This window comes from Notolabrus celidotus, chromosome 10 (genome assembly GCF_009762535.1).
Source record: "Notolabrus celidotus isolate fNotCel1 chromosome 10, fNotCel1.pri, whole genome shotgun sequence".
Classification (NCBI taxonomy): Eukaryota; Metazoa; Chordata; class Actinopteri; order Labriformes; family Labridae; genus Notolabrus; species Notolabrus celidotus.
Genome location: NC_048281.1, coordinates 7,924,505 through 7,936,315, shown reverse-complemented (window position 1 = coordinate 7,936,315; position 11,811 = coordinate 7,924,505). Strand labels below are relative to the sequence as shown.

Sequence of the window (11,811 nt, the reverse complement as noted above, 5' to 3'; positions counted from 1 at the left end):
AATTAAGATGTATAATCCTACTGCTAAGTAAAAGACAACATTAATGCTGCATTAGATGTCAGTGTATAGATGAGAGTAATATCCTGCTCAACATGAGCCATGATGTCCAAATGTCCAGAAAGTTTATTCTCATAGAACCTTTATCAGAAACCTTTAAAGTCTTGACATCAAATAAATAATGAAACACTAGACAACAAAGATCAAAAAAGAAAATGAATAAAAGTTAGAAATCATCCAAGAGGATCAGAAGTAGAACAGAAGATCTAAAGGTGTCACATGCAGCTGAAACAAACAGATCCATTTTCACTTTTAAGATTTCAGAGTCTGAAGACCTCAGGCTTATTGGGAAACTGCTCCAAAGGTGAGGAGCTGCTGAGTGGAGAGATGCATTACATAACTCTCAGCCGACACTGAAAATGTCATGTCATGGTATGGTTGGAATGTTTGTTTGTGGCCCCCTGGTAGTCCTGGTTTGATCCCTGGAAGGGTTAAACTTTACACAAGACGTGGCCCCTCCCTGCTCGGCTGCTCCCCTGGATGTAACAGGAGCCTTTTGCAGTTGCTGCTCTGCCCTCTTCATGGCTGCACGGCTGTCCCGAGGTTTGATGTGGAGGAATGGAAAATGGTGTCTTTCCTGCCCTCTGTCCGGGACTCGGATCTGCTTCAGGGGGGTGGGAAGCACCTCATCTAGCCCTGGGGCTCTCTCTCCCTTTCAGGACAAGCCACGGATGGTAGAGGACCTTCCTCATGTCAGTGTGTTGGAGCTGCTTTACAGGATGGTGTTTCAAGGTTTCTACAGCCGCCTACATGAGCTCCAGGTACGCTGAGGTCTGTGGACTTCACAGATCCTCAAAGTCTAATCTGCATCTAAAAATGTTGCATGACTTGTTTGTGATGCATTCCTGAAATCTCTGATATAACTTTTCTTTGGTTTCTGGGTTGACCTTCTGAAGCTGTGATTTGAGGGTTTCTTTTGCTCTCAATGAATTATAGAAAATGTCAGGCTGGTTGCATTACCTTTGTTCCCATAGTAACCTCCAGATAACAACAGCTGACTCCCCAGAGGAGAGGTTTGTTTTCCTCTCCATTGAACCACTTCCTGTTGGCTGAACAGCACTTTTACTCCCACACTTTTAGGATGTCTACTGATCAGTTCAGTGTGCCATGTGTTACACAACACGCTGCTTTTTACTGAAGGGGTGGACGGTCAGACTTTCTTGATTTGGACCAATCTGAAAACAGTCTGTTATGAAGAAGAGATTAAACTGTTTCTGTGTTCTTTCCCCTTTTATGCGTTGACTTGTCCTCCTATCAGATCTACGAGAAGCAGCGATACGGGCACATCTTCAGAGATGGGATGAAGTCAGTGTCTGTGAACACTCCTCAGCTGCTGGAGGAAATCCTGAGGAATGACGAGAAGTTCCCTCGCAGAGGAGACATGACTCTGTGGACGGAGTATCGTGACATGAGAGGACTCGGCTATGGACCTTTCACTACGTAAGAACGCCATAGATTACATAATCTGGCCAACAATGCTCTTTCCCTGCTTCTTCCAACTCAAGTCTGAACTCTCCCTGTTGATTCTTGTAATACTTATATAAGGGCTTTCCAAGCCAAAGTCCTGTCATGTGAGAGGGATGGATTGACTGTAACCTTCTTGTTTTTAACACTTAGTCAGCATGTTTCTGACCCGCTTTTTATGAGACTCTCCCTCTGTGGACGGCCTCCTCCTGGGCCTGAAGTGTTGTTTTAAGTGCAGTAAGTTGTTGTGTCAAAAAGTTGAAGAGAAATGTCTCTGTGTGATTCAGGTCTATTGTCTATTGTCTCCTCAAAAACAGTGCAGTATGTGGAGAGAGAGTGGGCCTGTAACTCATCTCCTCACAGTCTCGGCAGATTGAACTTTCTGCATGCCAGCTGAGATGAACCTGAGAGCGATCTCAGAGTCTGCACAAAAGAGAGTGAAAGGTGTCTTTTTACAAAGTGCATCAAAGTGGTACTCTAGATTTGCTGTCTGTATTTCAGGTTGTAGCTTCTTTCTGGGTGTTCAGATGGAGAAGTTTGAAGGCTGGAGGATGACCATAGTATTTTGGACGTCCTCACTAAGCAAAGTCTCAGTTTCAGTTCCAGATCAGGTTGCTGAGGTCTGTTTTTGCTTTGTTCGCTAGCAGCAGTTTGTTCATTGTTTGTCATTAATTCAACTTCTGGCAGATGAAGGGATGTGCAGCTGTAATCCACTGCTGTTGTTGTTAAGAATACTCCGGCTCCTTCCTCGTTGAAGTGCCAAGGACAGCTCAGATAAAACACTTTCCATCTGAAGCAAAAACAAAAAACAGGAGGATTTTCTTTACGCTTCTTCATGATCAAAGATATTAAAGAGGGAGAGCTAAATAAGTGGACAAATAAGTAGAAGCAAATCATGTGACAGAGAGCCCAACACTGAGGCTGTTGTCTGCAGCACCATCTTTGTTTATCACCAGTGAAATCTCTCTAACTTTGAGCACTGTCTTTTTTAAAGTGTGTTTTTTAGTGTGTGGATTGAATAAAGTATAAGTGTTCAAGAGTGAACTTTAGAGGCACTGTTGGCCTAGCGGTCCAGGTGTGCGCCCCATTTGCAGAGACTATAGACCTTGTTGCAGCGGTTACTGGTTCGACTAGCAGCCCTTTTCTGCTGCACGTCTTCCCCCCCGCTCTCTACTCCCAACATTTCCTGTTTACACTCAGCTGTCTTATCTAATAACACGGCGTTCTGCCAAAACCAAGATTATGACCCGGTCTATTTATGTTAAATGCATCTCATTCTGAGTGTTCCTGTACCTGTGCTGACACACTCATACTTTATTCTTCTTAAGGGGGCGGTTTCACATTTATTTGGAACAACTTTTCATAATGTTGGTTAAAATGTATGCTCACTTCCCAACAGCAGTAAATCATATTATTATATTAACTTCATATAATGTATAATTTTAATGTCACTTTATATTTATTTTGATATTATACCGTTTTTTTTATTTAATTATCTAATTACTTATTTTTGGTGCTTTTATTTATCTTAGACTTTTATCTTTACCTTTTACCTTTTTATTTTATTAATTATTCCTGTTTTATCTTTTATTTACTTATTTCTTAACTATTTCCCCTTGTTGTTTATTTATATACATTTTATGCAACTGGTGTGCACTAGTCTCTACTTCTTTTTTTTTTTTATGTTATATTTTTGGGCCTTTTTGCCTTTATTTGATAGGACAGCTGAAGAGAGACAGGAAATATGGGGAGTAGAGAGCGGGGGAAGACATGCAGGAAATGGTTGAACGGCTGGGAATCGAACCGACGACCCCTGCGACGAGGACTGTAGCCTCTGTACATGGGGCGCTTAGACCACTAGGCCACCAGCGCCCCAGTCTCTACTTCTAAATCCATTTCTGTTTTCTGTTTTCTGTTTTCTGTTTAGTTATTATATATTTGATTTGTATGTTTTCAATCACTGTAAAGCACTTTGATTGCATTTGATTTGTATGAAAGGTGCTCCATAAATAAAGCTTGATTGATTAATTTACATTTTTAAAATGGCAGAAAAGAAATACGGGTTTGTGACCTGACATCACTGGAGTGAGTCAATCAATCACTTCACATTTCATTTTGACAGAATCAAATGATGGGATGGGTTCACCTGCCTGTGTACCTGTGGGCTCTCTGTGTTCATTTAAGTGAGCTAATTAGTTGTCTAAAGGTAAAGCTAGCTGGCTTTCATCTTCCTGTTCTGCACTCTGCATCATGTTTCTGTGAATCTAGATTTACTGTTTTTACCTTAAATTATTTTAAATTTGTGTTTCTCTTGTTAGTTTTCTAAAGTTGTTAATCACAATGCAGTGTGCCAGTTAATCCTATAATAATCTCGGGTGTTTCTGGTTATCAGGAACAATTGTCTTGATCTGTCTTTTATATCAAAAATTCTTTGGTGGAAATAAATGTCACACGTGAAAACCCACAGCATTAAAAAAAGATTCACAAGCTTCTCACTTGTTATACAATATGACTCCATTTCTCCTGGCAGGGAGGGAGAGAGGTGGTACAACCTGAGGGCAATGCTGAACAAACGCATGCTGCATCCGAAGGACTCTGCACAGTACGGAGGTGTTATCAGTGAGGTGGTTACAGACTTCATGAAAAGGGTGAACTACCTGCGACAGGGCAGCCCCACAGGAGATTTGGTGCCTGATGTGGCTAATGAGCTCTATCGTTTCTCTCTAGAGGGTATGGAATAATACAGGCACTGTTAATGTTGCACAATCTTACTAATACAGAGAACTTAATATTGTGCTGTGATAACAACAATGAATTAAATGTTAAAATTTAAATGGCACATTTGCAGGTAAATTTAAAGGCTGGTTTATACTTCTGTGTTGACCAGAGGATATTTTCAGACAGGTTCTTTTCTTGTCCTCTCTTCCACTCAGGTATCTCCTCCATACTGTTTGAGACAAGGCTTGGGTGTCTGGAAAAGAAAATCCCTGCAGGCACAGAGGATTTCATCGACTCCATCGCCCAGATGTTCTCCAACAGCATGGCTGTGGCAGTGACACCCAAATGGAGCCGCACTTTCCTGCCCTTCTGGGAGCGCTACATAGCAGGCTGGGAAGGCATCTTCACCTTTTGTGAGTAATAAAGTGAAGATGCAGTTACTTACAGCTAAGTTGCAGTAAATCTTTCTCACCTAATTGTTTTCTCATCCCTGACCCTGACACTGTTCTGTATATTTCAGCTAAAAAGTTGATTGACCAGAAATTGGAGGTCATCCAGCAGCGTGTGGATAAGAACCAGGAAGTGGAGGGTGAATACTTGACATACCTCTTCTCAAACACCAAGATGAGCACCAACGATGTGTACGGCAGCATCGCAGAGCTTCTGTTGGCTGGAGTGGACACGGTAAACATATGCTGGTTACATCCTACATGTTCTCTGTTGTATATATTTGTACCAGTGAACATCTCTCTGATCGTTTACCAAATGCATTTCTTTGGTTTCAAGACCTCCAACACCCTCACATGGACCCTGCACCTGCTGTCCAAACACCCTGAAGTCCAGGACAGACTTCACCAAGAGGTGTGCTCTCTGGTACCCACAGACTGGCTGCCCTCAGCTGAGGAGGTCACAAAGATGCCATATCTAAAGGCTGTCATCAGGGAAGCACTGAGGTGAGACTGCTCAGCCCTCACAGTGATGTGCAGACATGATTGTGGGATAGTGATCTGGGTGTAATGCTCTGTTTATTTCAGTATCTGAACTCCAACCACCATAGACCAAATAATGTCAAGTTTTTAATTCTTGTGTTGCAGGATGTACCCTGTGGTCCCCATAAATGCAAGAGTCATTACAGAGAAGAGTGTTGCTGTTGGTGGATATCAATTCCCCAAAAAAGTGGGTCTAATTCTAAACCATGTTTATTAGTTTTTTCTATCCTTGTAACTTAAATACATTCTATTTCTGTTACCCCAACTCTTGGGAAGAATAGGTGTACAAGTCCTGATATTGAAGCATTTTCAGCTTGTATTACTCCTACTACCTCTTCTAAATATAATCAAATTTAAAGTAAGAGAATTTTCTTAAAAACATGTTTAACAAAACACAGCAACAGAAGTAAATCAGAGGTTTTCGTTCTCATTTATAAATTTATATTCATCTTCTGTCCTCTTTTATGATTTCTTCTTATAGACCGCTTTCACGCTATGTCACTATGCCATCAGTCATGACGAGGACACATTCCCACAGCCGTTCTCGTACAAACCGGAGAGGTGGCTCCGTGACGGACGAGAAAGGCCAAACCCGTTTGGCTCCATCCCATTTGGTTTTGGAGTGAGAGGTTGTGTCGGCCGCCGGATCGCTGAGCTTGAGATGTACATGGTTCTGTTTCGGGTGAGTTCAGAGAGGGAAATCCCCTTTGTGACATCTAGTTATTACATGATTATATGAGGGTGTGAGGTAAAGCTTGAAATGATAAACAGAATGAAGTCTTTGGGGTCAAAAAGTCACAGATATCATAAGCTTTAGATAGTGCAAAACGGCCATTTTTTCTTTGCACAACTCTATTAAATCCCCCCAAAAACTCAAATTTAAAATCAGAATTATTTTTTCATGACTGGAGCAAGTTTAATATTAAACAGAAAATATCTTAGTATAATTTATTAATAGATTACAACTATGTGAGCTTGTTTGGAAAAGCACATTTGAATGGAGTCAATCTTCCAATTATTTTCGGCCTAAAAGCTTGAAAAAAAAAAGCCAAAATGCTCCAAACAAACACTTCTATCAGATCCTTAGATATTGAAAGTTGAATTTTAAAACTTTTTGTAATTAATTTAATGACAAGTCATGTTTGTAAATGAGAACTGGTTCCTGGTAAAGTAAAGGTAAAATAAATAAATAAAATACATTTAATGAAAAGTTAAACCACCTGAATGATTGACAGTGATCACATGGTTATACATCACATGGACAGATGTCTCAGTGAAAGGTGATGTTTCTGTTCAGTTAAAGCTAAAGATAGGTTTCTAATGTGTTTATATGGTTGCATTTAGCCAGGTATATAAATATCCTCTGTAACTATATGTGTTATTTGTCTCTCTAGATCATCAGACAGTTTGAAATCCAGCCAGATCCGACGATGGGAGAGATGAAATGCATCAGTCGCACAGTCCTGATCCCCGACAAACCACTGAACCTGCACTTTGTGGACCGAGGAGCTCCAAATGTCGCCTGATTTACTTTTCACAGATGTCTCTGTTTGAATGCAAATGTTGCATGTGAGGGTAAAACTTGTTATGTATTTGTTTTAATGAATGTACAGACTTGATCATAGAGAGACAGCAGCAGCAGGTTTGAAACATTTTGCTTTGACAAATCAATCATTAATATTCAAAACATATTTTAAGCTCATATGTATAGTATATCATATGTACTGTATATCATGTGCACAGCCTTTATTGCAACATTTTTCCATAATTTTGTGAGACTGAAAAAACATTGAGCACTTCCGGTATGATACTAGTACTTGACAGGTGGTCATTGTTTGTACAGAATGATGAAAGATACGAGGATGACACTTTATTTTTCTACGAACAGTTAAAGAATAGATAAAACAGAGTGATATGGATTTCCTGTAAACCTCATGAAATGGTCTAAGTGGTTTAACAAGGTGGGCGATAACCTTCAGATGTTATACTTTACTATAATCTGTACATGTCTTCCTCACCTGCTTACTTCACATAAAATCAAAGAGTGCGCTGCATGGGTGAACATCTATATTCCAGATGCCTCACAATACTGTATACCTTTTTATTGCACAATAAAGCATTGTGTCTTTTTATTCATTGTCTCAAATTACATTGTTTTACTTAAATATGAGCATGAATGAAGAAGGGATTTGATGCATAATAAGAGAAATCCTTTCTTTAATTGAATCCATGGACATATGAATGTTTAATGCAGTCATATATTGTAAATAGATACAGAGAGTTAAACATGAGAGGGGAGTGTTATTCAGTATCAGATAGAGCTTTTTGAACGATGTTTACAGAGACTGAGGCATCTTGCCCATCAACAGCAGCAGCTTTTCCAGCAGCAGTGCCACCACCTTGACGACCTCCAGACTGTCCGGGCAGACCGGGATAGCACTGAGAGGGCTGTGGGCCTCCAACCATATTATCTGCACAGAGAGATCTCACATGTCATACTGATAGCTGTTTACATCCGCCCTCTGCCAACCCGACTACGGCGTCCAACGTTCTCAACGCTGCCATAGCCAGACTCCAGACAGACCACCAGAGTGCTCTCTTCCCGGTCTCTGGGGACTTCAACCATGTATTTGTTTTCTACATAGCTTATTATTGTATTTGTATAACTTATTGTGTATAGAGCAACTGTAATGACTGAATTTCCCCACCGTGGAATAAATAAAGTATTTCTGATTCTGATTCTTCTGATTCATGCAGCTGCACAGCGACTCCCCTCACCTGGACCTGCATGTGTGTTTGCTTCAGTACCCCATGAACCCCCAGAGCCCACATATTGAAACACCTAAGAGCTAAGCGTAAGAATTAAGTTGTAATTTAGGCTTATGTTGGAACTATCTCAACTGGTGCAACCGTTACAACATTAGTAGTGCATAAACTCTGCCTTAAATTAAAATTATGTCCAAATTAGGCAACGGTTGAACATACTGGTTCCTAGGTCCTTGGGTTCCCATAGAGTCCTAAGAGGAAGTTCCTGCAGTGGAAACGCAACCGCAGACCAAAATAGCCCTGGACAGCATGACGATATTGTCTCTGACTGGTGTGTCCAGATACCCCCAGCAGGGGGCAGCATGTATGCATGATTGAAAAACCGACAGGGCCCTTGAACTTCATTAGTGCTGCAGGGATTCCAGCACTGCACAACAGATAATCTCAGTCCTCTAGTGTGGTGAATCAACTGTGACTGGTTGCATTTATAATGACCAAGATCTGTGTGGACGTTTAGATCAAACACACTCAGCACATAAAAATACAGATCTTTATTTTCACACAGTTTGAAAGGAAATCATTGAAACCCAGCACACAGAAGGACCCTTTCAATTGGGTGTTGTAGCTTATTAAGCAATCAATGGCTTGCAGTGTTGAGTGACAGTGTGAATCACCAATAAGAGAGAGAGAGAGAGAGAGAGAGAGAGAGAGAGAGAGAGAGAGAGAGAGAGAGAGAGAGAGAGAGAGAGAGAGAGAGAGAGAGAGAGAGAGAGAGAGAGAGAGAGAGAGCGCGAGCGCTGCAGGCTACCTGTTAATCCTCCTCAGCCTGTCTGCAGAGGGGAGTCTCCTCAGTCCTTCAGCGCGTGCAGGCTGAAAACAAGTGCAGGAAAGTTTGATAAACTTTTTGAAAACACAACTTTTCCAATACTCGATGATGCCAGACTGTCTACGCGGATCTGTCTGCTGTTGCAGCGGGATACAATCATAATACGTTTCTTCATGAGAGACGTGGAGGAAGGGAACCGAGAGGTGAACTTTTGAATGGGTTTGGACGCGCGCTCACTGGCTCTGCTCGGATGGGATGCACGGTGAGCTTCATCTGCTGTGAAGACGACTTTCTGCAAATGCCTGTTTACCACCATGAGGAGAAGAAGAAGAAAGAGAGCGTAAACAAGGTGAGAGAAGAAGAAATGTGTGTGAGTGGGCGTCAGAGTTTGGGTCAGGTTGTTTTCCCTGCAGGTTGTACGTGCTTCATTGCATCCATATGTAGGCTATTTTTTATAGACTATTGACTATCTTTATGTCTGGCTTAATTAAGATAAGAATTTCTGACCTTTGGTTCTTCTTTACAAACTCACAGGGTCAATGAACAGTCCTCCACACAGGTCACACCAATAAGGATGTTAGTTTACATGGAAGAGCAGAAAAACAGTGGGAGTTACATAAGGAAGAAATGCCATAAATCCAGGTGTATTGTGTGTATAATACCTGCTTTGACATCAGGCATTCATTCACTGCTACTGTGTTTGAATGAGGTAAACCATTCACTATAATGACTGCCAAGGGTAACCAGGAGAAGGCCAAGTTCAGTCATGCTTGTTCTCATGACAAAGAGCACAGAGATCATCAGTGGTGGTCTGACTCCTACGTGTACTGTGCAGGAAATAATTGACCATGTCTTCCTCGAATCCACTGCTGCTGTCTCTCTAGTGTTGTATGGATTTGTTAGATTAGTTTAAATTGTTAAATATATTATTGTTTTCAGCCTGGGGCTCTACTGTGTGTCTTGTGGAATGTGTTCAGTGACCTGCGAGCTGCACTGAATGGACAGTGTGAGAATGACCCAAAACACTGTGCAGTAATATTTAAAGAAGTTGATTTTATCAATCCTGCAGTCCAATACGTTGGGCAAAATACTGTTATCAAAACTTCCAAGAATGTGGAAGTAGTTTAAATTGATTAACAACATAAGAGAAGAGATATTGATCTCTGACTTTGTTGCTTGTTTTATTTTTTCTTAAAAAGTAAGGCCCAGTTGAAATTTAAACTCCTGCAACTGCAGTTTATTTAACAATTGAATTCCATTTGTATTCCATGAATAGGTATATTTTAAATCCTGTTCAGCCTTGAAAGGGTTGGTAATGATTTTGCAATTGTGATTATAGTTAAAATAACAGATGTTCCTACTAGAGATGCACCTATCCAACCCTTTAAGTCTAGAAACCTGTAAGAAACCAGTGCAGTGTGATGATAACACTGAACCAAATGTTGTTAAACATATATAAACAATAAATAAACTGAGTGAAATGTTACTACGGTCTGTCCCGCTGTCCGTCTCCAGCCTGCAATTGCATTTTGCACACTCTGCTGTGGCATTAGATCATCTCTGAATAAGAGCTGACTGTGTGTGCAAAGCCTCCAAAGAAACACACTCCTGTGTTGCCCCTAGCTTTTTTATGTTGCTAGAATCGTCTCTGAAAAGACATGCACCTTCTTCAATGAATGCACCGCTGTAAAGCTTTTCCTTCATCCTGGTGTGAGTGGTCTGAAGAAGTTTGAAGCTCGTAGCAAACAGTGGCTTAAGGTGACAACGGTCAGAGCTCCAGATATCTCTGCTAAGCTCATCGCTGTTACATCTTTTAACTCTGCTCATAAATGCTCACACAGGTTCTTGTAGAGTTCAGACAGAGCAGTCTCCAGAAAAATATTTACATGATGACGTGTACCGTGGTTTCATGTATTTAACCAGCCAGTTGAATCACTTGTTTTGCAGGAGTTGCTCATCCAAAACAATGAATCCCAGAACCTTTCTCTGATGTTTCAAAACTATCTCTGGAAAGCTTCTTGCATTTGTGCAGCTGACAAAGTGAGCCGCTTCATTTTGAATGCCTTTTGTTTGGTGGAACTTGTTGCATGATGCTTGTTTCTTGAGTTGTGTTATTTTTTGTTGTGCACCACCATTGCTGGAAACATCAGCTTTTCAGATATTGCAAGAAGCTGTAGAAGTTGTTAACAAGCATGAAACACATCCATACTGCTTATCCTTGTTGTTAGCTTCCTCCATGCTATGTTGACTCGGCCTGGCAAAGTGCACAGGGATAGTTGTGGTGACGCAATGGATAGAACTAATCATTCAATCAGTCTTTATTTATATAGCGCCAAATCACAACAAATGTTATCCTCAGACTCTTTACAAACAGAGCAGGCCTAGACCGTACTCTATATTCTATTATTAACTATTAAAAAAGAACTAACATCAAGACCATCAAGATCCAGTCCCATCTTACAGACAGGACTCTGATCTCATCTTAATCCACCATGAGCAGAGCACTTTGCAGCATTTAGCAAGTTACAGTGGCAAGGACAAACTTCCTTTAACAGGCAGAAACCTCCTGCAGGACCAGACTCATGTTAGACAGGCATCTGCCTCGACTGAGTTGGGGTTGAAAAGAGGGATAGAGGGAGATGAAGAGAGAGAGATGATAGTGGAGAGACAGATAGTAGAAGTTGTAACAGCTGGAGTCTGGCAAGTCCACAGCAGCAGAAATCCAGAGGAACCTACGAGACAAGGGAGCTCAGGGACTCCAGAAAGGTCTATGGTTAGTAACTTTAATGGGACAGGGAGACTTACAGTAAGTGACAGGCAGAGATAATAGATCATAGATGGAATAGGTCCTGCTGTCAGCAATACTCGATCTCGCTATTTGAGTTAGTATTGGACTGATATCCAACATCAGGATCAACTCCAAAGACTTCTTTATCATTAAATGACCGCTGGTTTTGAGACTGAAGGAAGGAGAAACACTGAACTGTCTTT

The 11,811-nt window shown here is 41.0% G+C and overlaps 1 protein-coding gene across 1 annotated transcript; it reads left to right on the top strand.

The window, feature by feature from the left end:
* Nucleotides 1-551: 551 nt before the first annotated feature.
* LOC117819914 (sterol 26-hydroxylase, mitochondrial) lies at nt 552-7,360 on the top strand. The gene is made up of 9 exons (XM_034693441.1): nt 552-818; nt 1,316-1,497; nt 4,052-4,251; nt 4,455-4,652; nt 4,760-4,923; nt 5,026-5,192; nt 5,334-5,415; nt 5,710-5,910; nt 6,623-7,360. The coding sequence occupies exons 1-9, from the start codon at nt 579-581 to the stop codon at nt 6,752-6,754; spliced, it is 1,566 nt and encodes a 521-aa protein (XP_034549332.1). The 5' UTR covers nt 552-578; the 3' UTR covers nt 6,755-7,360.
* Nucleotides 7,361-11,811: the final 4,451 nt, after the last annotated feature.